The 25718-nt window shown below is 41.2% G+C and overlaps 2 protein-coding genes across 4 annotated transcripts; both read left to right on the top strand.

Moving 5' to 3' along the window:
- Positions 1 to 8355: 8355 nt before the first annotated feature.
- Positions 8356 to 10483, top strand: gdpgp1 (GDP-D-glucose phosphorylase 1). The gene is made up of 2 exons (XM_070908098.1): positions 8356 to 8374; positions 9082 to 10483. The coding sequence occupies exon 2, from the start codon at positions 9090 to 9092 to the stop codon at positions 10176 to 10178; it is 1089 nt and encodes a 362-aa protein (XP_070764199.1). The 5' UTR covers positions 8356 to 8374; positions 9082 to 9089; the 3' UTR covers positions 10179 to 10483.
- A 4095-nt stretch (positions 10484 to 14578) lies between these two features.
- rhcgb (Rh family, C glycoprotein b) lies at positions 14579 to 25695 on the top strand. Of its 3 annotated transcripts, none has more exons than XM_070908123.1 (11): positions 14579 to 14897; positions 16983 to 17175; positions 17770 to 17920; positions 18394 to 18541; positions 18663 to 18829; positions 19131 to 19268; positions 19536 to 19672; positions 19860 to 19984; positions 20157 to 20230; positions 20684 to 20751; positions 25506 to 25695. In XM_070908123.1, the coding sequence occupies exons 1-11, from the start codon at positions 14675 to 14677 to the stop codon at positions 25693 to 25695; spliced, it is 1614 nt and encodes a 537-aa protein (XP_070764224.1). In that variant the 5' UTR covers positions 14579 to 14674. The 3 variants fall into 3 exon arrangements, with proteins under 3 accessions (XP_070764224.1, XP_070764226.1, XP_070764225.1); XM_070908125.1 differs by having other exon boundaries at positions 20684 to 20736; positions 25592 to 25616; XM_070908124.1 differs by lacking the exon at positions 25506 to 25695 and adding an exon at positions 21449 to 22943.
- Positions 25696 to 25718: the final 23 nt, after the last annotated feature.

The following is a 25718-nucleotide window of genomic DNA, read 5'->3' as shown; positions in this document are numbered from 1 at the left end:
GTAGGACAGCCTGCGGCATTTGTCTGTGAGTCTTGTCCACCCTTTTCTGCTGATGTCCCGTATATCTACAAGGTAATTCTTGACAGAGGCTCCTCCCTCATTGTCAGGGATGTCCCAGGATACAGTGGCAGAGTTCTTGGTCACATCTTTAACTGCTATATGAGTTGGCGGACCAGGTGAATCCAAAACCCTCACATTCAGCATCAAAGAGGCAGATCCAGCAATGTTTTGCAGTTTGACGATGTATTTGCCTGAGTCATCACGTGTTGCCCTTTCCACTGTGATAGAGGTGACAGAGCTGCTGGTGTTGATCAGTCCTCTGACTCTCAGATCTACATCTGCTTTGTCCCATGTCACACTGGGAACAGGTTTGCCTGTGAAAGGCACAGTCAGAGTGAAGGAGCTGCCATCTTTAACAAGCAGGGTCTTCCTCATCTCTGTGCTAATATCAAACCTGGGCTCCTCCTCTCTCTCCATGGCCACTTGAGGATCGGTTTCAGGACTGGGCTCGCTGATGCCAATCTTGTTTATGGATCTGACAGTAAACACATACTCTGTCCCTGAAGTGAGCCCAGTAACTGTGAACTCTGTTTTTTCTGTGTTATGGACACCAACAGTCCAGTCTTCGTCTGTTGGTTTTCTGAATTCAACTTTGTACCCAGTGATTGCTGCTCCACCATCAAACAGTGGCTTGTTCCATGACAGCGTGATGGAGGTCCTGGATGAATCCATTATGGTGGGTTTTGCAGGAGGGGAAGGTAGAAACTTTGGATCCTCTGCCAGAGTAAGTGGGCATGGGAGACTGGGTTCACTTAACCCAGCAGCATTCTCAGCAAAAACTCTGAATTCATACTCGCATCCCTCGTGCAGGCAGGAGGCTTTGACCCGCAGGTCATAGACTGGTTTCTTATTGACACGAACCCAGCGAACACCCTGCTTCTCTCTCTTCTCTATAATGTAACCGCTGATGCGGCTGCCGCCATCAGTGTCTGGTCTCTTCCAGCAGATAGTCATAGTATCGCTGGTTGCACTTGTGACCTCAACATCCATTGGAGCAGATGGGATACTAAAGGGATCCATGGCTTTGATAGGCTCACTTTCCAAAGTCTCACCTTCCCCATACTTGTTCACTGCCCTTACCCTAAACAGGTATTCATTTCCTTTGAGCAGTTTGGTTATCTTGCAAGTTGTTGCCATCATGTCACCGTGCACAAGGATCCAAGCTACACGGCTGGTTTCACACTTCTCAACAATGTAGTGCATGATATCAGCACCGCCAGTCTCATGAGGGGGTCCCCATGACAGGGTGCATTTCTCTGCTGAGAGTCCAGACACTTCCAGAGGTCCAGCAGGTGGGCCAGGCCTGTCCAAGACCTTGCAGGTAACAACCTTAGATGTGGTACCACCTGTATTCTGCAGGGTCAGAGTATACTGTCCAGAGTCTTTCCTAACACTTTCTCTGATAAGTAGAGAGGTATGCGTCTTTGTTGCAGTTAACTCAACCCTTCCCTTGGTGCCAATATTTCTACCATTCTTCAACCAAAACACTGTTGGGTTGGGGCGGCCAGAGATGTCAGCATCTATTCTTAGGAGCTCTCCTGCTTTGACCACCACCACCTGTCTAAATTTGTCCTCCAAGATAATTTTGGGTGGCTCTACGTCATGCTGCACTGTAACAGGTCCTGTGGTTTCAGAGGATGCACTGAAGAGCTCAGCTGCATTTTTTGCAATCACACGGAAATCATACTGTTCACCCTCTGTGAGGCCAGTCACTTCCAAGAAGGTGTCCTGTAAGTTGGTGAAGTTGCACTTAAGCCAGCAACTATCTGGCAGCTCTTTACGCTCAACAATGTACCCAGTTATTTTAGCCCCACCATCATATTCTGGTTTGTCCCATGAGAGGGAAACTGAGCTGTTAGTTATATTGGTGACTGTGAGGTTGCGTGGGGGATCACACTGGTCTCTTGCTGCCACAGGCTCAGATGCCTTACTGCAAGGTCCAACACCAGCCATATTCTCAGCACAGACCCGGAACTCATATATCAGACCTTCTTCAACACTTGTTACCTTGAACTGGTTGTCAGTCATTGGGCTTCTGTTTAACTTTGTCCACAAAATACTGCTTTGATCTTTGCATTCAATGTGATAACCAATAATAGGGCTGCCACCATCACTGTCTGGCTTACTCCATGCAACCACCATGACAGACTTTGAGGCATTCACAACACGGAGATTGGTTGGCGGACCAGGGGGCTTAAAGGGATACTGGGCAACAACAGGTTCAGACTCAACAAAGTGGCTTTTACCGTAGCGATTCTCTGCAGCAATACGAAACTGATATTCAGTGCCCTGAGTCAAACGGGAAATTTTGATTGATGTTCGAGCAACTGTAGCTGACACAGTCTGCCATATTGTGCTGCTTGTATCTCTCTTCTCAACAACATAATTACTGATTTGACATCCGCCAGTATAATGTGGGGGCTGCCACAACAGAGACATAAAGTCAGCACTCACTTCATCCACACTGAGGTCAATTGGTGGCCCGGGTCTTTCAAAAACATTAACAAAGATTTCAGTGGATATGGTTCCAACTGAGTTGGCCAGGGTCACTTCATACACGCCAACATCTATTCTGGTTGCATCTTTGATAAGGATCTGAGATGATGTGTCAGATGTGTGCACATTTACCCTGCTTGTCTCTTTCAGCAAGTTGCCATCTTTCTTCCAGGCTACTGTTGGCAGTGGAACACCCTTGAATGGAACATCAATCTTTAAATCATTTCCTGCCCTCACACTGAATGTGTTGGACAGTAAATTAATAATGGGCTCAGCACTAGTATAATTTACTTTAACAGGTGCCAAAAGGGACTTTGGTTCACTTTTTCCCTTTTCATTTACTGCGCTCACTCTAAAGAAGTACTCATTTCCTTTTGCCAGTCCATTAATAGTCACTTCCAGTGCTTTACTCTCTGAACATATTGTCCATGTGTCATCTCCCTTAGCCTGCATTTCTACAATATAGCATGTGATTTTGCTTCCTCCATCATGGTCAGGCTTCTCCCAAGAGAGTCTTGCATTATTGCAAGTAACTTCACTGAGCGTGATTTTGCCAGGAGGCAGAGGAGCTTCAGACACTTTAACAGCATCAGTGGTCTCTACTGGCAGTCCAGTGCCAAACTCATTCACAGCCAGGACACGGAAATAATAGAAGCATCCTTCCTGGAGATTGTCAGTCTTGTATGAGTTTCTCACACAGTTACTACAGATGCTTGTGAATGCCTTCCTAGCCTCCTCTCGCTTTTCTACGATGTAGTGTGATATCTTTGCTCCTCCATCAATGAGAGGTGCATCCCAGGAGATGGACACAGAGTCTCTCTTTACATCCTTTACCTCTAAATTTGTTGGTGCGCTGGGAGAGTCCAATACACTGACATTAATGAATGCTGATTTAGAACCACTGCAGTTCTCAGCAGTCAACACATATTTCCCTGTGTCATTTCTATTGACATTCTCAATCAATAACTCTGTGTAGGAGCTCGTTACCTCAATTTGAGCGCGCTCACTGAGAATGCCACTGTCCTTTGACCACTTAACCTCTGGCTCTGGCCTTCCTCTGATGGTGACAAAGAGGCGTAATGTAGAACAGGCTCGAACACTGACAATCTTCCTCAAGGTTGTGTCCAACTCAATCTCAGGTGCCTCCAGTTTTTCAGTAGCAACCACAGACCCAGGTAGCTCCACATATTCTCCAACTCCAACGGCGTTCATCGCACATATACGAAAATTGTACTCTGCATTTTCTCTCAGTCTCTTCACAGTGTAGTTTATGTCCTCTACACCTGTGCTCTGTGTGCATGTGATCCACTCGTCTTCTGCTGCTTCTTTCATCTCAACTGCAAATCCAGTGATGGCTGCTCCACCATCATAGATGGGCTTTGACCATGTCAGAGACACAGTACTGCAGGAAAAATCTGTCACTTTGGGGTTGGTAGGGGGACCGGGTGGATAAGTAGCTTCACATACTTTTATATACTCACTTGGCTCACTTGGTGCACCCACACCAGCAGCATTCTCTGCCAATACTCTAAACTGATAGTAATGTCCCTCAGCGAGCCCTGTGCATCTGAAACGCAAGTCATTTAGTCTTCTCTTGTTGCATTTAGTCCACCTGACACCCTCTTTGTCTCGTTTCTCCAGGGTGTAGCCATCAATCTCTGAGCCTCCATCAGTCTCAGGCCTCTCCCATGTCAGCATTATAGAGTCACCAGTCACAGCGCTGGCTGTAGGGGTAGAAGGTGCACTAGGCGTTGTAAAAGGGTTTTGTGCAATGAAGGGGTCTGATTCCAGAAATTCACCAACACCAAATTTATTCACGGCAGCAATTCTGAATATATATTCTTTGCCAGGGACCAGTTTTGTCACTTTGTAACTGACAGCTTCAACGTGAGGCTCAACCCCTGTCCATGTAACACGGCTGGTCTCCCTTTTTTCAATGATGTAGTGGGAAACACTGGCACCGCCATCATTTACAGGAGGGTTCCAGTGAAGATTACACTTCTCTGCACTAACAACTTTCACCTTCAGAGGTCCATCTGGAGGACCCGGTCTATCCAGGACCTTCACATTAACTGGGGTAGACGTAGTTCCACCAATGTTACTGAGGCTCAAAACAAAATGTCCCCCATCCACTCGTGTACAGTCCCTGACGGTCAGAGTTGTGTGAGTGAGAGTGTTTTTGACCTCCATTCTCTGTGTAGCTTTGTCAATTTGTTTACCATCTTTCAACCACGTTACTTCAGGGAGTGGCTTCCCAAAGTAATCAGCATCAATAATGAATGTCTCACCAGCCTGAACAACAGTAGTACTCTTGAACTTAGGATCAATGAATGCTGTGGGTCCTTCAATAACATCCTGAGCAATGATGGTTACACTTTCTGAAGGTGCGCTCCAAACACCAGCACCATTCTTAGCAGTTACTCTAAACTCATAACTTTGGCCTCCTGTCAGACCCGTGACTGTGAACTGATTATCAATAACATTGGTGAAGTTTGCCTTCATCCATCTGCCATCTGGAAGCTCCTTCTTTTCAACAACGTAGCCTGTAATGGTGCTTCCACCATCATACCTGGGTTTTGCCCACTGAAGTGTGATGTTTTCTCTAGTAATGACAACAGCTTCAGGTTTACCAGGTGGATCACAGGGGTCTCTAGCCACATAGCTATCAGATATCTTGCTGGATGGGCTGAGTCCAGCGATATTCTCAGCACAGACTCTGAATTCATACTCAATGCCTTCCTCCAGTCCACTTGTTTTGAAGCGAGCATCAGGTATAACAAGTTTGTTCAGCTTGGTCCATAATATGCTGTTCTTCTCTTTGCGTTCAAGGTGATAGCCGATGATGGGGCTGCCACCATCTTTGGCTGGAGGCTCCCATTCAACCACCATGCTGTACTTTGTCACTGTGGACGCAAAGGGGGTGCCAGGAGCAGTGGGCACACTAAAAGGATATTGTGCAGTTACAATAGGAGAGGTGATTGCAGTACTCTTTCCATACCTATTTTCTGCAAACACTCTGAATTGGTATTCACTTCCTGTCTTCAGTTTGGTGACTTTGATTGTGGTTCTTACTGTCGTTGCTGACACAGTCTGCCATTCTATACTTGTAGTTTCCCGTTTCTCCACCATGTAGTTGTCTAGCTGACAGCCTCCTGTGTACTCTGGTGGCTCCCAGGAAATTGTAACGTAGTCAGAACTGACCTCATCAATCCTTACAGGCCCTGTGGGTGGGTCTGGCTTCTCAAGAACAACCACAGTGATTTCTCCTGTATATTTTCCAGCACTGTTGCTTGCTGTGATAGAGTATTGACCCGAGTGCTCCCTAGCAGCATGTCTGATGTGAAGAACTGTTAATGACGATGTATTTGAAACCTCTAGCCTTGACGTCTCTTTGACAGCCTGACCATCTCTTTTCCATTCGATCTTTGGTGCTGGATGCCCAACCACTGGGATCTCTACTTTCAGATCTTCACCATTCTTGACAGTAAATGTGCTAAAAGTTATGTGGAGTTTTGGCTTAATAGCATTTTCCATATCTGTGACGGGGCCAGGTTGGACCGTAGGGTTGTGTTCTCCATTCTCTGCAGTGGCAGACTGGCCTGGTGTGAGGAAAGAAAGGCTAATTATACAAGATTTATATGGTATTTGATAAACCAAATAAATCTATGTGACTTTTAATCGGACCCATTAATCTGTTTGATGAATCTATATTAAAATATCGATAAATTATTTCATTTGTTTTAAACATATTATAATTTATTGTGTATTTGGAAAATTTGGCTTCTCAGAAAAAATATACATGATATATTGTATATTAAGTAGGTCATATCAAGGTATGTCTGAGGACATTTCTAAATAATATTTTGAGACTATTATAGAATGTAATGAAACTACTGCTTGAATTACTTTTAATACAGGCCTATCTGAGCCTGACTTTTATTCTAGACCTTTTGTAACAGTGTATGTAACAAATTGATCCAAGCTCAAAGGGCTATATACTAACGAGACCTAGAATCTCTAGATAGTATCTCACAGTAATAACACCATCAGGAGCAGTTGAAAGCTCCAAAAAGTGAATAAGTAGATGTTTGAATTTAGGTTATTTTGTTACACTTTAATTGAGTTACATTTTTATTTTTATAATTTTTTAAAGATGATTTAATTTAAATTGAAAGGAATATATTAATATTCACTATCTAGACTACAAAGTGACAGGATGAATGCTTGACATACCTTGGACAATGATATTGAAGGGTGACTGGGAATCCATTGCTGTGAGCTCTGCATTAGTATCTGGTGTCATATTTATATTTAGAGTGTGGGCTTGATCCTCTGCTTTCTTTCCCATCTACAAAAGAGGACGATACAAAACTGTCAGAGAAAATGAAATTAAAGACAAGCTCACACAATCAGAGCAATATGTTTCTTTTATTCCTTTTTTCCCCAAGACTGTTATGTTGTTATGTAAAACAGACCGTAGCTTTATGGCCACATTAAATTCAATCATAATAGGAGTTTGACAAAACTAACTGTGTTTTAAACAAGCTACCATGTAGGCTATCATTAGTAAGTAGGATGTGTTGGTAATAGAAACTCTTGATGGTATTTAAAATAACTAGGGCATGATGGACCAGACTGCCATCTGTCCAACCAAACACACACAACTCTGTTATTACTTACTTACTCTAAAAGCTCTCATAAGGTTTAAATTCCATTTCAATTTAGTAAGAAACACAAGAAGGAAAAATCATTAATAAATTAATGACTAAAAATAATATTTAGGTGCCCTACACTCTTTCTGTACAATATTTCAGTAACGTTTAAGATATTATTGCTTAAAATGTTACATTTTCAACACAACTGTACTCACTTCATTGTTGCTGGCTTCCATCCTTTTTCTTGTGTATGAGAAATGAAATGTTCAGCGTGTTAAGTTAATCAGTTGGTTAAGATTCAGACTAACACTGCTGTGAGCCCCAAAACTCTGTGGCAGACATACACAGCTCTGCCAGTCACTGCCTGCTTTATCTCCAAAAGCATGCAGTGACTAAAATAACCAAGAGGCCTTATTGGCCAGCTGCTCATTCTTTCAAAATTAGTTGAGCCTACAAGGGTCAGCTTGGAAAAACTGGAAAGTTGCTCAACAGTAAAATATTGCACACATACTATTCCAGTTACAAGGGGGTTTACAATATGGCTTTACAATTTAGATGCCTTCAAAATACCTTTGTGTGTGTTTATTGGGGTTTGGTTGAGTTATATGTGGGCACATGTTAAGTGAACAAGAACCTTCCTGAACAAATGGTCCGTCACTACAATACTATGGCTGGGTGATGGTTACAAAACTCTTAACATGTACATTTATGAGTGCATGGAATCTGTAGGGGTCTGTCCTCAGCAATATGTACAGGATGTAACAGTACCTTGTTTGTCAATATGTTGTAACTGTAGCCTCTGTCTCTTCTTTCAAATTGATTATGTATGTTTGTAAGGTATACGTTGCCTGCTATCTCTACCACCACGATCATTACCTACCAACAAATGCATATCAATGCGTACGTAAAACCACGTTAATAAGAACGTTTATTGAAACATTTATTCTGAAAAAATTAACCGGAAATACACCAATAAACACCGACGAAGAAGAACCTGTGCGAGTAATGAAGATAGCTAGCCTAGCAAGCCGGTGACAGGAAAAAGAAGTAGATAAAAACAAATTATGCGAATGTGAATAAGAGTTAGTGGAGCCTTTTTAAATGTGTTTAATCTGTTATTTGTTTCAAGACGTTGACACGGTGATATCAGTCAAAATAAGAAGGTGAGTAAACTATCATTCATGCTAATGTCAACAACCAATGAAACAAGCATGAGTGCTTTCAGAACACTGTATATTTTTGTATGTTGTGTCAGTGTATACCAGCTTTAGATTTCTTGCTCTGTATGATGTAGAGCTGGTTATTAGTTTCTGTCACAAACCTTTGTCAGTACGTAGGTGGTTCATTTAGTGTTTCTGCCTTCCAGTAATATTACAGTGCTGATCTCAGAGCTGCCACTTTCTGTACATTACAGCTGAAAATAAAGGACCCGTCAGTAAATCAGTCACTGAGAAACTTAACTGGCATTAACTGGCATTTAGATAACTGATCAATAGTTTAGGTAAGCACAAATGGCAAAAGGTTTCCAGCTTCTTAAATGTGAATGTTTTCTGGTTTTCTTGTCTTCTGTGACAGTAAACGTTGCTATTATTGGGACAAAACAAGCATTTTGAATAAGTCGACCAGGGCTTTTCCAAATTTTGATGGGCATTTCTCACTATTTACATTGACATGTTATTGACTGTACAATTAATCACTTTATCAATAAAATTATGGGCAGACTAATTGATAATCTTCATTTATAGCCCTAATGTCCGCAGGCCCCACATGTGACCGTGCTCTTTTCTGATGATTCAGCATGATGACATCGAACTGACATACCATTGTGAACCCTATTGTCATGCCTCTCTGCTTCACTGTTCACCAGCAGATCCAATCATGCTGCTTCAGTTTGTGTATAGCAACCAGGATTTTGTCACAGATGTGCGTCGTAGCGGTGGAAACAGCCTCGGGATGGCATCCCCGCCAGCAAAGTTTGACACAACCATCCAAGCCGGCTGGACAGACAGGATGGACAGGGGACTCTTCCGCTACCATCTGGGTGATTTACAGACACGCATCCTGCCGGGCCCGCTTGGCTATGTGGCCCAGCTGAACGTTCAAAGAGGAATAGAGAGGAGAAAGCCTCAGGAGATACTGAGCATTCAGCAGGAGTTCAATGCCAAGCAGTTTAATTTTAACAAAATCAATCCAGAGGAAGTCATATTTGAGATGATAAAGGACACTGAGGGAGGAAATGAAAGGGGTCAGTTGCATCAACCCTGCAGGATGGTTGTGCTGGTCAATGTCAGCCCTTTGGAGTTTGGGCATTGTCTCTTTGTTCCAGATCCTTCACGCTGTTTCCCACAGGTCCTGACGACGTTCGCCATCCGGATTGGTATTGAATCTGTGCTCCTGAGCTCTGATGCTGGCTTCCGTGTGGGGTTCAACAGTCTTGGAGCATTTGCGTCTGTGAATCATTTACACCTACATGGATATTACCTGGACCATGAGCTCAAGATAGAATCTATGTCAGTCAAGCCGCTGGTTCCTGAAAAGGGTTTTTACCGCTTGTTGGACTTTCCTGGAGGCTTTTTGTTTTACACAGAATCAGAGTGGGTGGAGAAAGTTGCCAGAGCCATCTGTCAAGTCACAGACTTTCTTGTGGACGCTAACATTGCCCACAACCTGTTCCTGACGAGAGGATGTCCGCCCTGTGATTGCATACAGAATGAAGAGCATCACTGCTCAAGAAAAGGTATTCGTATCGTTGTGTGGCCCAGAATATCATGCTTCGGTGCCAAGGAGGAGTCTGCCTTCAATGTTGCTCTTTGTGAGCTGGCTGGACATTTACCATTTAAGAACAAGAAGGACTATGAGCTCACTACGGAGAAAGATGTAATAGGTATCATCCAGAGGTATCTTCTACCTCATGCAGAGTTTCACACGTTGGAACAGCAGCTTACTCGTCATTTGAAGGATTTATAATGTATGGACATCACAGCCTTGTTAAATCCTGTGCTCTAGTTCAAATCAACTAGATTAGAAGCTACACATTCTTCCCATTTCTGTGAAAATCATGTTCAGAAATGTGTTTAGGTTTTTGGTGACATCAAGAGCATGTCTTCACACTGGATTATACTTTCGGAGCTATGCTGAATCTCCTTTCCTGCATCTGGCTTAAATATAACATTGGATGTGCACGAAAATACCTTCCCACATAAATGTGTTTATCAATGAGAATATATTTAATGGTCTAATGGAAGTCTTGTATTGAAAGTGGTTTCAAATAAAGTGCCAGAAATATTTTATCCAAAAATATATACAATGCTTTTATATTATTATTCATAGCAAGTCGTGGCCTTTTGTCAAAGCAGGAGAAGCACAGGTGTAATTAATATCATTATTAATGGCTGCAATCCAACTTTGTGTTCCACCTTGAGGGTTTTAGTTGTTCCTGCTGGCTGACTGCCATTGAAAGAAATAAAACAGAGCCAGTGTTAATGTGAATTAAAGGTAATGTACACGTGCTTTTCCTGCGAAGACAAGTCAGAATATCTGTTGTGGAAATGTCCCATGAGGTAAAACATATTGATAAAGGAAGAGGGCCATTTTTCCAAAGCAATGTTAATCCTGATGATGTGGAGATAAGTCTAAGTCAGTGGTCATTTAAGGACAACACCCAGAACAGCATGAGGTTGAGGTGAGAGGCATTTTCATTTTAATAAAATGAATATATAGAAATAAAGTGTATTGGAAGCTAAATGTGTTGCTTTCTGGCTGTCCAAAATCACTCCATATTTTCACCCTTTTTTTTTTTTACTCTCCACCTAACATGTCACAGTAGGCAGGTATAAATGATAAAATGCAATGAATTCCATTTAGCTGCTTCAGTTACAAGGTCCTGGTATTGTGCACTCTGGCTCACTGTCACACTGTCGCAGTGTACCGAGATTAGTAACAGCTGTGCTTTTCCTGCTATGACAAGTCAAAATGACTGCTGTGGAAAAAGCCTATAAACCAGGACTGTTCAGACTGAGTACATCACCTCATTCACTGTATGCACATTATGGAAATTCACTGGTAGTTCCTGTTGGGGTGTGTAAGTGTAGGCACATACTACTTCAAACATTGTGCAGCTGGCAGTTGAATTGACACAAAACGAAGCATGTTTGACAGAAGTGGTGACCTAAAGGTTAGAGAGGTGAGCCTGTGACTGCAAGGTTGCACATTCAATCCCCAAAACATGACTTGCTGACAAAAACTGATTCTGATTCTAAAGAAAATATAAGATGCAAAAGCTGCTTCAACAAGCCTGACAGCGGTGCTCAGATCAAGTGGGATCAACTCTACACATCATCCCTGAAGAGCACATCATCTGCGAGAACTACATCACCAAGGTAGCAGTGCTGAGCCGAGCAGTAAGGTCAATGAGCACCGAGACCTGCTCAGTCATTTTAACGAGGTTCCTCATTGGTGAGCACACAACCAGTGCATTGAGCTATATGTTTAGCTGCTGACATGCTTGTTCTTTTCTTGTCAAGATAATGACTCAACAAGATATCTTCTTTTTGATTTTGTTCTGCCTTGACCAACAAAACTGTGTTAATGCCGTTAAGCTTTGATACAGTGCCATGTCCAGGATATTTGACTGAAACTAAAACTGTCTTTAGGACTATATGCAAGTGAGGATATCTGTTTATAATAGCTGTTATGTCCGAAAACAGTCACCCTCATGGCCATCATCCTGTCACACCTCAGGGCTTGTTGTAGCCTGTCAGTGTCTGGTCATTCCCAGGACAGCCCTGCAATATGATTCACGCTGTGAATAATGTGACCTCTACAGTGATTAGTCAAAGATGAAATGTTCGCTTACACAATTACATCATACTCACATATACCAGATGTGTGGAGTGTGTTATACATATATGGCGATTTGTAACTCAATAAGAGAGCTGTTAAACGGCATCATATCAAAATGCTGGAAATGCATGCATGTCTCATCACCTTCCTTTATTCATCATGATAAAGTAATGCTGGCTTTGGTCAGTTAGAATATTTTATTAGCAGATTGTAATTAGCAGATAACTTTCTATCACCCAATTTCCTCATATTCCACCTAGATAAGCTAAAGACAAGGAGCTCTGGGGATGCAGCTAAAGAAGTAGTTTAACCTGAATAGCCTGAAATGGGGATTGTCACTGACATTATATGTTTTGTGAGGCATCATAGAGTTTGCTACATGAGGTTTACTGATGTCACATTATATGATTTCTGGGTATTGAAGTTGAGATTATTCAGAGAGAGGTTGCCTACATGTTCACTTACACAGTTACGTCATACTCACAACAGCATAATGCAGATCTGTTTGGGCAAATGTTTTGATACATTCTTGATTCGGAGTTATAAATCAGAATTTAATTCTCAAACAATAACAGTTTTATTGGGCTTACTTAACAGTACACCTTAACTGTAGAATATTTAAGCTATACGTTTAACATTGATTTTTCTTTTTCTTGTAGGTTGAAGGTAGCTTTGTCCTCTTGTCACAGTTTCATCAGAGCATATAAGGGAATCAAGCACAATGACATTTAGGAGCTGCTGTGTATTTGACCTCCCTGACACAACATAGAAGTACAGGACAGGTAGGTCTGGATCATCTTTGCTATTTACCTTTGGCAGTTCATATGTGTACATTCATCCACTTTCCACTGTGAATGTTATGATTTACAAACTGAGGCGAGCAGAACATGTTTACTCTAGCGACTGAGAAAGTGACAGAAACATCATGACAGTTTTGGCCAGTAGGGAAGAAACTCCTGAGAAGACAGTTTATGCGTGAATGAACAAAGAGATTAATAACATGGAAGCATCACTTTTGCTCAAGTTTATTGATAAACTTGAGCTTGAGCTTGAGCAAAAAAAGCTTTATATTAAAGGAATAGTTTGACATTTTGGAAAATTGATGATTTGCTTTCTTGCCAACAGTTAGATGAGAAGACTGATTCTGCTCTCACTTTTGAAGTAAGAGTTAGCAGCTGGTTAGCTTAGCTTAGCATAAAAACTGGAAATACGCCTGGCTCTGTTCCAAAGTAACTAAAGGCTGTCTAGCTGCAATTCACCTAAGCTCACTAATTTACACGTTATATCTCGAGCAAAGTCTCCACTGGTCGCCTGACAACTGCTCCCAGCCAAGAAAGTCCAGCATGTAACCCTCCATAAAACGGCAAATTGTTGTTTTCACACTTTGTTTTTGGTACGGATTAAACAAATGAGGTATAACGTGTTAATTAGTGAGCTTTAGGGATGGTGATTGGTGGACTTTTTCTTTTGGATAGAGCAAGCTAGCTGTTTCCCCCTGTTTCCCGTGTGCTAAGCTAAGCTAACCGCCTACTGGCTCCATCGACACATTTAGCATACAGACATGAGAGTGATTTCAATCTCCTCAACTCTCAGCAAGAAAGCGAATAAGCGTCTTTCCCAAAATTTTGAACTCTTCCTTTAAAGTTAAAATACTGGATCTGTGGAGTTGCAGTTACATTTACAGCAGGGCCCTCAACAGCATCCCACTATTTTGCTGAACTGCACAGTTTAAATTACTCCAGTTTAACTGTTCCAGTTTTAGTTACAAAACCATACTTTATTTATTTTACACAAATGTCATGTTTTCTGAATTCTTTGATTATTTTAAAACAAAACCCTTGTCTCAACCTTGAACCCTGGGGCTGTGATGTTGTTGACTGAGTCAAACCTGTCGTGCATCTTTCTAATGGGGCCCAGCATGGATACACATTATTTACAGTTAATGCTTCACAGGATCCGCCCTGTACAGAGGAGATGAGAACGTCCCCGTCCTCTGACTGGTAGTAAGACAAGAAAAAGTGCTGTAGAAGCCTGTCTGTGTATTTACTATAGGGACAAGCTTCACATATACAAAAATGCAAAGAATGTTTGAGTTAAGGAAGGAGGCCCTAAGAACATTTCAATGCTACATAATCCCTGTAGTTGTTGGCTGGATTACATCCTAACCAGACTAGTATAACCAACACAACACTGTTTGATCAGGATATGGAGCATGTCTTGCCCTTTACCACAAAACCTTAGCAGCAGTAGCTACAGTACCATTTTTACATTGTGTGATGATTTATACCCATATAAAATGCTTAGAAAAATATTATATTAAATGATTATAAAGCATCAAAGAGTCAAGTAATGGAGCTTTTCTCTAATTTAAGATATGTAACCACCTGAAAAGTGAGTCTAGTACATTCCAGGTGCAATAGTGAGGGAGTGACTGTGGGAGTGTCCTCATGTTAAAGCCAACACCCATCTTTGCTCATCTTCACTTGTGCTTTAGATGCTCAGGCCCTTTTAAAGTGTCTGTTACTTTAGCAGAAGCTCACTTGAAAAATTCTGCTGTTTAGCAGCTCTTATATCTTTAAAAAAAAAAAGAAATCAAAAAAGATCAAAACTAACCAAAAACAATGGGCTGCGTTCAAAGCTTCAGGGAGTTGTGTGACCGTCAAAAAAATACTAATGTTCGCCTCAGTCTTCCAGCAGTTTGCATTGTGTGGCAAACAGCCATGATCATCTTGTTTGGAGTTTTTATTCGTTACAATGAAGAGTCGGATCCCCACTGGATAGAGCACAGGAAAGCTAAAAATATATCCAGTGACATTGAGAACGACTTCTACTTCAGGTATCCAAGTAAGTGACTCAATTTTGATTTCCTTTTCTTTTTTTCTTCTTTTTATAATATTGTATAAAAAATTCTCCAAATGTCTTATATTTCAATCATCACTTTTGTTTCTTAATTTGTTAATCTAGCAACCCTTATATATTTACACATCTATCTTTCTACTTTAAACTAAACACCCACATCTTTATCTTAGCTTTTTGTTTTAGTGTTTTATTGATATTTGGCTGTGAATTGTCTGTTTTCATTGTAGTAAAATGCGTTTCTACTGGACCAATCAAATTGATGGTAGTTCTCAGGCTGTGTCGACCTCTCAGATTATTATTCATATTATTAGACTACATTGCTGACAAGGATCTGACACCCAGAGGTGCACATTTCCCCTGGGGTTTGACTCACCACAGGCTTTTCTTTTCAGTTAAACTGTAGCTGACATGTTTACCTCTTTGTAAGGATAAAAACACGTTTTATTTTGGTCATATATGTATATAGGATGCGTGCAATTTGGGGTGTGCGTGAGTGCCGTTGTATGGGTGTGGTTGCACTTCCCCAACAACTCACAGTGTCAGTGTCAGGCTATCATGAAGCCATCTCAGATATGGTGTTGGATGTCAGATGATAAATATACGTCCTGACACAGTTCGTTGTAAGGACACCAATAAGACCTCATCCTAAAGTCACTGGATCTTCTTTTCCAGCACGCCCATCATCAGTGACGACAGTCTGAAATGTCTTTTTCCTTTTTTCTTTGTCAGTCTGTAAAAAATATGCACTCAACCTGATGTGACATTGTATTTGGGATGTGCGTCGCACATTTTTCTATGCAAACTATACTATTTCACAGTGCAGTGGGAACCTATTGTGCCCTGAGGTGTGTCAGGCGGTCTCAGTGTTAAGTTGTAAATGATACTGCCTGGGTTATGCTGGTATCCACACACACTGGTGTCTGCTGGTTATTACAGATATTAACTGTCTCACAAAGAAGAGCCACCTGTTCCAGAAACGGACATTAACACATAAAAATAGATCAAGTTCTTTGTTACCACTATTCTGTGTGTGTGTTTATTAGGGTCATTGTTATTATATTGAAGCTTGATGGTTTATTCTTGACCATCGAAACAGCAACTTCACTAAAAAATTCTCAGTACAAGCTCACTTACCTTTTGTCTTTTGTCTCTGAAGCTTTCAACCATATCTCATGGACTTCCTCAGCAGATGGAATTGTTGTCAGTTATCATCGAGGCATTATATTTATTTTCTTTCATAATTTTGGCTTCTAGTATTTTATTTTATTATTTCATTATGCATACACCTGTATGTCTATAGGTTGTTTCAAGATGTTTTTAGCTCCTGTGAGCCACAGAGAAATGGTACCTGTATAAGCACCTTGATATAGCTCTTTATCATCACCAAGTGTCCTTGAGTCATCTTCACATGATGTCCCTCTTATCTAACATGACCTCACGTGTACCTGCACTGTGGTGACATGTTATGAAAGCAAACTGTCTCTATACAGTTTCTCCACAAGTATGTACTATTAATTTTGTACTTCCATGAAAGATTTGCATTTCATAAACATATTCCAGAGATCGGAGAGATATAGCTGTGATAACCCAAGAATGTTCATCAATATTGATCGTCTAATAGAGGAAACAGAGGATGATTTGTGAACACCGAGTGAAAACATTACTTACCTTCATACCTCATTTTGTAGAATCATTGTTTAATTTCTTTATTTTGATAACGCATTGCCTCCAATTTGATTGTATGTAGACTTCCACATTATCAGCTGTCCCTGTTTGAGACACCTCTCTTCTCATCTTCTCTCTCCTCTGATATTTCTGACATTTATTACTTTTCTTCATCAACATAATTTGTATTTATTCTTACAGAGGTTCTGTCCCAGCAAACCATAGGCAGTGTGACAACCCTGTGATGTGACAACAGAATCTTCAAGCCACCTGACTTGCATGTTTGTCCGCAAGTCTTTCAGTGCTTCTGATCACTGAACCCTCATGCTGTTCCTCTTGTTTTCTATTTATTGTGTCAATTCTTATCATCCTCCTCATCTCTCCCTTCTCTTGTCTTTGCCCTAGGTTTCCAGGATGTCCATGTGATGATATTCGTTGGATTTGGCTTCCTGATGACATTTCTCAAGCGATACAGCTTCGGTGCAGTGGGTTTCAACTTCCTCATTGCAGCCTTCGGCCTCCAATGGGCGCTGCTAATGCAAGGCTGGTTCCACTCCCTGGACTACACTGATGGAAAGATCAAAATTGGAATTGAAAAGTAATGGTTCAGTTTTACTGTCAAACAGTCGAAAGGATCCCTTATTCTTTTCTTTTTAATTGTTGATTAAAGTATACAACTAACAACTAACAACTCGTGGTGAAAATCTATAAAAGGCCACAACTGCGACCATCTGAAGCAAGTGATGGTATTCAGCTCTGGCTCTTTTATTTAATTACTGGGAAACATGTCTGACGGGAATACATTTCCACCATCATGGTTTCCAAAGGCAACATACAAGGATACACAATGAGGTGGAGGAACCAGTCTGACTGACACGTTCCCATAACGATATTTCCAGGCACATTAGATTTAGTGTTTGTGGTTGGAAGGTAAACAGAAACTCAGGCTAATGAGAAATGATGACACTGCTGAAGTGTAGCCAAGTCACTGTGTGTCAACAGACATGATAGGGAGATGATCTGTGTGTGTCTGCAACAGAGAAACGGTGTAATATAACAAAATAAACATGTGATTATTCAAAATAACCAAGCCAAAATAAATATCATCTCATATTTGGCTAGTACAGGTTACAAATAATCTCATTTTGCCTCGTTTGTCCACTACATTTTGACTTTTTTCTCCCCTCCTCAGCCTGATCAATGCTGACTTCTGTGTGGCGGGTTGCTTGATCGCCTACGGGGCGGTGCTTGGTAAAGTCAGTCCAGTCCAGTTGATGGTTCTGACTCTGTTCGGGATCACTTTGTTTGCTGTGGAGGAATATATTATCCTGGATCTCATACATGTAAGTTAAAACAATCATTTATTTTTGTTTTGATATCGTGATAGTTAGATAAACTTTCTATTCCGCTTCTAACAAAACACCTCATGGTGTAGCTGATGATGTTATTGCAACTCATCAAACACACCGATAGACTTGTGTATTTGTGGTCACATGGTTATATTTGCTTATGTTTTGTAATTTATGCCTTGAGCATTGAAGTGATAAACAAAAACAATCAATCAAACAAGAGAAACTAAAGCATGTTTTGCACCACAAATAGATTTGTTTATGTCATTTATTTTATCATATTTTTCATCTGATCTTTCAATATTCAAATAAACAAATTTATTTATTTAAAAAAACAATCTGAATATAGTGACAACTCTCCAGGAATAACCCCTGGTGATCAACCACCTGGAAAACACCTCATAACATGCTTGTAGCTGTAACTAAAGTATCTCCTGCTACTAATGTTAATATCTTCTTACCTGAAGGCCAGAGATGCTGGAGGCTCCATGGTGATCCACACGTTTGGAGGTTATTATGGTCTTTCCATCTCGTGGATGCTCTATCGGCCAAACCTGGACCAGAGCAGCCGTCTGCAGGGCTCCGTCTACCACTCAGATGTCTTTGCTATGATTGGTGGGCATGATTTAACTACATAATGATTTTTTTTTACTACTTCCAATTATTCTGGAGGTACTCTGTATCTGCTGGATTTTAAGGACCTTTCACCACTATCTCCACCCTGCTTTCTGCATAGGTACCCTCTTCCTGTGGATGTTCTGGCCCAGCTTCAACTCAGCCATCACAGACCACGGGGACGGGCAGCACAGAGCAGCCATCAACACCTACCTGGCTTTGGCCTCAACTGTGCTCACTACCGTGGCCATCTCGAGCCTCTTCCAGAAGCATGGAAAACTAGACATGGTAACCACCAGCACTGTTTGTTTTCTTATGTAAAAGTAAGCTTTTAGGTACGATGGACATGATTATGATAATAGGAGGTGTGTATATTTGTATAAGTTTATGTTGACATAAATCACGTTGTTGAATTGTCTTGCATGACTTGTGCCCCACCTGAGCTAACTCAAACTTTCCATTGAAGCGATAGGGTGCATACTCTGTTTCACCTGACACAGTGAACACTTCATTCAGCAAAGAGAGGTCAAACTGATGCACAGTTTCCTTTGTGACCAGCAGATCAATTGTTTCTGCGCGTTTTTCTCAGGTTCACATTCAGAACTCCACCCTTGCTGGAGGTGTTGCAGTGGGTACTGCAGCAGAGTTCATGCTGATGCCCTACGGGTCTCTGATCGTAGGATTCTGCTGTGGCGTTGTCTCCACACTGGGATACATCTTCCTCACAGTATGTTATTTCTCTGGTATATTGTTGTGTATTGTGAGATAAGCTTCAGTTGTTCATTGGTCAAACTAGACAATTACCTTCAAAAATGCACCCATTTTATGAAAATACAAAACACTTTCTCTCTACTCTGTTTTCCTAAATGTGCCACTCATTACCTTTATTGCTCTTAAGTCAGCTGTCAGTCTGTGTATCCTAAAACTAAGTCAGGCTAAGCTGTTAAGATTCCTCAGTAAGATCAGCTAATCCTGACTAACACGTCTCTCTCAGCCGTTCATGGAAAAGTACCTGAAGATCCAGGACACATGTGGAATCCATAATCTGCATGCCATGCCAGGAGTCATAGGTGGCATTGTGGGAGCCATTACTGCCGCAGCTGCAACAGAGTCAGTTTATGGCACTGAAGGGTGAGTGGTCCTTGCTTACATATGGGAAACCAGCAGCTAGAGGTCATGGTAGCTTTAACTTATTTAATTAAATGGATAGAAGATTATCAACCAGTAAAGAAAGCAGAAATATCGTATTCTTATGGCCAAATGTTGTGTTTCGCTCTGAAAGAACAACATTGTGAGTTCCCTTTTTTTTGTATTAAAGGCTGGTTAACACCTTTGACTTTGAGGGTTCTTTCAAAGACATGGTACCCACGCGGCAGGGCGGTCACCAAGCTGCAGGCCTCTGCGTGGCTATCTGCTTTGGTGTAGGCGGAGGCATCATTGTCGGTAAGGAATAACCACTGCAAACACCCTGCAGTTTCACCATATAACTGAAAATATACAGTACGTATGTAAATAACTGTGACATTACTGTGTTTGAATAAGATGGGTGTGTTTATGAACAGTGGATGACGGACTGTGTGTGTTGGGATAATGACTTTATTTGTTTTCTTGTCAGGTTGTATTTTAAGATTACCTATCTGGGGAGATCCTGCAGATGACAATTGTTTTGATGATGAGCCCTACTGGGAGGTGAGAGACAACTCTTCACAGCCATAAAGACGTTTTTTTACAGTTTGAAACAGGAATGTCAATATCAAATCACATTTCAGTCAGTTCAACCCACAGAAATTGTAAAGTTCATCCGATCCAATCTGATCTGCCTGAAAGATTTTCAGCTGTGATGCATCACAAGAGATACTCAAAAGATCCTTTGTGTATGTACATATGAAAACAGGCTTACTGTAGATTTGCATTCTAGATATACTTTTAACATTTTATTGCCATGTATTTCTTACCCTGAGGCTGAGTGTTTCCACTCATTACGTATGTGAATGGGCTACCATCATTCTGCCACCTCTATTTACAAAGAAACTGTTTATGATTTTCCATTTTAAGACATTAACAAGCGCACATATCATCATACGTTTTATTGATCGTGTGGTTATTATTCCCCCCGTGAATTATTATGTTAATTGCTCACAGCTTCCTGATGATGAAGAGACCATCCCGCCAGTCCTTCAGTACAACAACCACATGCGAAACAAAGATGTGTAAGTGTTCTTTCAGTTAAATCTGACAACAGTGTTCTGGTCATGGAGATGTGCTTCTCTCATACCAAACAAACGATGCAGGTTGTGCCTTTGTTGTCGTAAAATGTGTTGCACTCAGTGTCCTCTTGGTGGCAGCAGATCCAAATTTGCGGAGACTACATGTGACTTATTGTGATTCCTGCCCTTTGTTGGGAACATATCTATTCACAGTGTTGAATACAGTATAAGCACTCAGGATGCGGTTATAGACAGCATGGCAGCGCTGCCACAGAGGCCTGCGCTGTCCCTGTCACTCTGGGCTACATTATGAAAGGCTGAGCTGGACCTTGTGCTCTGTGCCCAGTTCACCTGTGCTGGTTGTTGATAGGGTTTTTTTTCGCAGCACAGTTCCACACGTGTAGCTCTTCAAAGTGACCTTGAAGTTGTGTGACAGGAGTCATGTTTACTGTGGGAACGAAAATGATTCTATAAGAAAAAACCAGAGTGGATTGAATGAATGAAAGGTCATCTTCAGTGTAGAGTGATATAGAGTATACAGGAACATGTTTTTTAATGCAGGCCATACAGGAAAGCACAAAGCCTTGACACCACACTCTGTTTATTTAAAATGTTTGATTTGATAATATTTACATGTATACAGTAAACATATGAGGTGTCATTGTTTTTCTCACATTATGTAATGCTTTTTTTGTTTCAGAGTGGAGTCAAATTTCACCATGGAGCAGAACTGATGCCCTGAGGCCCTCATCCTGATGGATCTCGGTCTTTATCACACATGGTCTGTTTGTTCCTTTTATTCTCCTGTTGGACAGAAATATACATTTAATACGATTATTCCCCACCAATCAAAACCAGTTATTTTTTATTAAGGGGGTATATGTCTGTTAACAGGTTGTTCAGCCTTGAATTGAGTTTTAAAATAATTTTTTGTTTGCTTGTTTGAAGTGAAAATTTGCCAGTGAAGATTTTTTATGCTTTCCAAGATATTTATTTTCAGTTTAAATCAATGAATATTCTATCAAATATTATATTAAATGAGTGACATTATCTTGGTACCAGTGGAATGATTTGCCTCATTTCAACATTAAGAAAAAGATAAATTACTTAGAAAACTGGTCTCACATGAAACAGGATGTAATGGATCAGTGCTGGACTATGACTAACTTAAACATAACCGAACAACCGAGCAATTAAAAACAGAACTTAAATAACTTTTATACTGAGATGTAATGAGATTGGTGTAACATGTTATTGATTATGGATTTAAAAATAAGAGCTGCGATATTTGTTTTGAACAAAGCTATGCTGTGACACAAAGGATATCTGGTAACACTTTACTGTAACGCCCCACACACACACTTAGCATTTATAAGCACTATAGAAACACTATAGAAATAAATGGTTTATAAGACACTATAGTGTAGTTGAAAGCACAAAAAGAGGACAATTTAAGTATTTATTAATGTACAGTATTTGTCTACAATTATAACTGTTAACAGGGTTAGGTTTAGGGTTACTATATTGTCATTTAACATCTGTTTATACACCAGCTTCTGGGTGCAGACAGGAGGAGTTACAGTTGCTGAGAAATACACTAATAAACACAACTACATTATAGTGTGCAATATAAACAATTATTAGGGTGATGTACAGCTTATAAATGCTAAATAGGGGCATTAATCTAAAGTGTTACCAATCTGAAAATGAATGATTTTGTCAAAAGCAGATATTTGTAAATTTACACATTATATGCAGAATATTTATGTCATGCTGTTTTGAAAATTAATCATTGAATACCTTCAACCACTTGTAGAAATGAATTGATTAAAAAAAATCAAGATTTACTAATAAAAAGGATCATGTGTCTCCCTCATTGAAGAGCCCCTCAGCGTCCCCTCTCAAGTGGGGTCAGACTGAGGGTAAAGGTCACACCCTTGCCGCTCTTGCGGGACACTGTGGTGACCAAAAACAAACCAGAGACCAGCCTCATCATCATGTCCTCGGGTCAAAGAGAAGCAAAAGGGCAAGGTCACCGACAGGGCTGCACACATATGCTGGAGTCAGTCATTTTAAATGGATTGATAGAGAGAATTCCTGTGGGTCCATACACTGACTATTGGTGCTATTGTTTGCACACTGATGGGTAGAAATGTGAAGGAGAAATAATTTTTTGATAAATGGAACATGAAATAAATTTCACTTGCTCATTTCACCACGCAGTTTATTTCTGCATCTCATAAACAGCCCTCCTGCCCATCATTTTCTGATGATGGCTGTCATTTCAATGTGCTCCGTCTTCTGTCCACCTGGCTGCAGTGTTTCATTGGTCGAAGGCAACAGCAGCAACAGCAGCAGTGGCAGCAGCTCATGGTGGGAGTGCAAATGATTCCCACACATGAGTAGCAGCGAGGAATCCGTCTCCTCGTCCAGTCTCCCTGCTAACAAAGGCAGGCTTAGTGCTGTTTTCTTTTGTCATCACTAACGTGTTTGAGTAAAGGAGGTAATGGTGCCACAAGTGCTCCAATTAAACGAGATGCAGCCCTGCTGGGAAGAAAGACTCCCCCATTTCCCTCGATACCCCCCTAATGCATACACACACACGCATACACACACACACACACACACACACACACACACACACACAAACACACACACACACACACACACACATAAACCAGGCCTCTTCTCATCCTACCCCCATGCAGTTCCCGCCCCAACTCTGCTCATCTTTATTCATCAGCCACTTAAAGGGCAAATGCAGAGGCCTGTTAAAACTAAATCAGACTTATTTATTAATAATACCAGGCCTTCCCCTCTGAGGTTGAGGGAGCATCACAACAGCCATGTCTGAAGATGTGTACCCTCGTTTGGACAGATACTGACCACAGATGTGACTTCCACAGGGGGAAACACAAACTGTACCGGGATAGCAGGCGAGGCGAGGGGACCGAGAGGCCACAGAGAAGGTGAGATGGAAAATCTTCAGGAGGCAAGGGGGCATGAAAAGGGGGAGGGACAGACAGAGAATGAGGCCTCACTTTCATTGCTGATGACTGACCGCCTGCCATCCGGGCTCAATCATGATCTTTGATTGACAGGTGGAGGGAAGGAGAGGGTGGGAAAAGAGGGTGCAGGACGAGAGCTTAGAATGGGAGCTGCACAAAACATACTCTCATACAGGGGGCTGCGGAGACGCTCATTAATGATAAAGAACATACCAGGAGAGGCATGTTTTCTCTGCATGCCAGCGTTGTTGTTTGTGGGTTGAGATTAGTTTGTAATTTTCTATACGTGGTAATGTAAAATGTACAGAACACTACAAGGCTGAGTACAACGTGGGAGGTCGCGTTAGAGCACCTGTTTGTGGCTATTTGGCTTTTTGTTTTTATTATTCAAAGAAAACAACATAGTATGTCTGATGGTGATTATGTTGCCTGCCAGCGTATTCATCTGATTGTTTCAGTTTATAGATATGTGTCAGTCACTCTGGAGTAAAACTCCACTGAATTCACTTTACAGTTACAAGGATTTACAGCGGTTAGAGAGGTATTCAGGGATCCATGTTCACTCCCTCGTAAAGAGAGCAGTAAAAGCCCCTATTGAAAGCAACCACAAGTCCATAGAACTGTTCATAAACTATTCAAGCCCTTTCTCTTCTCTCTCTATACTTTCTCCCTGTACAGCTTCAGGGTCCCCTAAAGGTTACTTCTCAGCAGGTGCATCTGACTTCCAAAACCTCTGAACATTTAGATCTGAACTGTCTTTTTGATGCCCAATCCTGACAATTTCCCACCATCAGACCTGTCCTCGTCAGCCATACAGGAAAGTAACCGAGGTAAAGATTTTTACATTAAAAAAACATATGATACGCATGTAGAATACAGTGTGTTGGCTCTCAACATTTTTTGGCTTGTGACCCTTTACAAAAAAGCAGTGTCCAGTTGGGGCCCCTCGCATTTCTTGAGTTGTTAGCTGCTCCACCAGAGGGCTTGTTTGAGGCCCAACAAGGTAAAATCATCAATTATTGTTCTAATACCAGCCAATATTAGAGAATAGGCCAAAACATTAATACGAATTTGTGTAGCAAAATATAGTTTTTTCTTCTCTCCTAACAATTTAATCATCTAACGACCCCTAATACAACAATATTACACTGTGAAAGGGGCCATGCTGCATAATGAGTACTTATTTTGGATACTTTAAGTACATTTTGCTGATAAAACTTTTAAGTAACATTTTGAATGAAGGACTTTTACTTGTGTTTACTTGTTATTTTCACTTTTAAGTGAAGCTCTGAATACTTTGTCCACCAAGTTGGGAACCACTGGGCTAAAATACTTCACTGTATGCCTCTATAAAGTAGTTAAGATCAGCTCCACCCTGAGCAGCTACACCAGTAAAATGCTGCTACAGTATTAACAATCTGATAATGTCCCATATAATAACACATCAGTTACAGAAGCCATTTTTCTGCAGAGCCAGTACTTTAACTATTAATACTGTGAGTACATTTTGCCGATAATGCTTTTGTACTTTTACTTGAGTAGCCCAGGGTTTTGAATGAAGTATTTATATTGTTGAACTGGTACATATGCTTGAGTAAATGATGTGAGTGCTTGTGTACATCACTTTTTCGCCTTCTGTTTGCAACCTGCTGATGAACCTCCCAGCTCTGCCCACCCCAGGTATCCACAGGCCTCCCCACACCACTGACTGTCCACAGAGGCTGCTTAAGTGTCCCTATCGGACCACAGTGGAGAGGAACAGCAGATTAACCATGATCCTATCCGCTCACCGCTAGCCCCTTCATATGCTCCGTTACACCAGCATTTAAAAGGAGGAGGGGACGCCATTCAGGCCCCTGATATGATTCCCAGACGTAGGGACAAGAACAGAGCTTTCACCCCCGTTTCACAGAAAAGACCCCTTTCTGGCACCCTCTAATTCTGGTTGCTACGGGCTTCTGG

Source organism: Enoplosus armatus, chromosome 6 (assembly GCF_043641665.1).
Source record: "Enoplosus armatus isolate fEnoArm2 chromosome 6, fEnoArm2.hap1, whole genome shotgun sequence".
Lineage (NCBI taxonomy): Eukaryota > Metazoa > Chordata > Actinopteri > Centrarchiformes > Enoplosidae > Enoplosus > Enoplosus armatus.
Note: the sequence above shows the minus strand (reverse complement) of the source record. Positions and strands in the feature narration are given on the sequence as shown.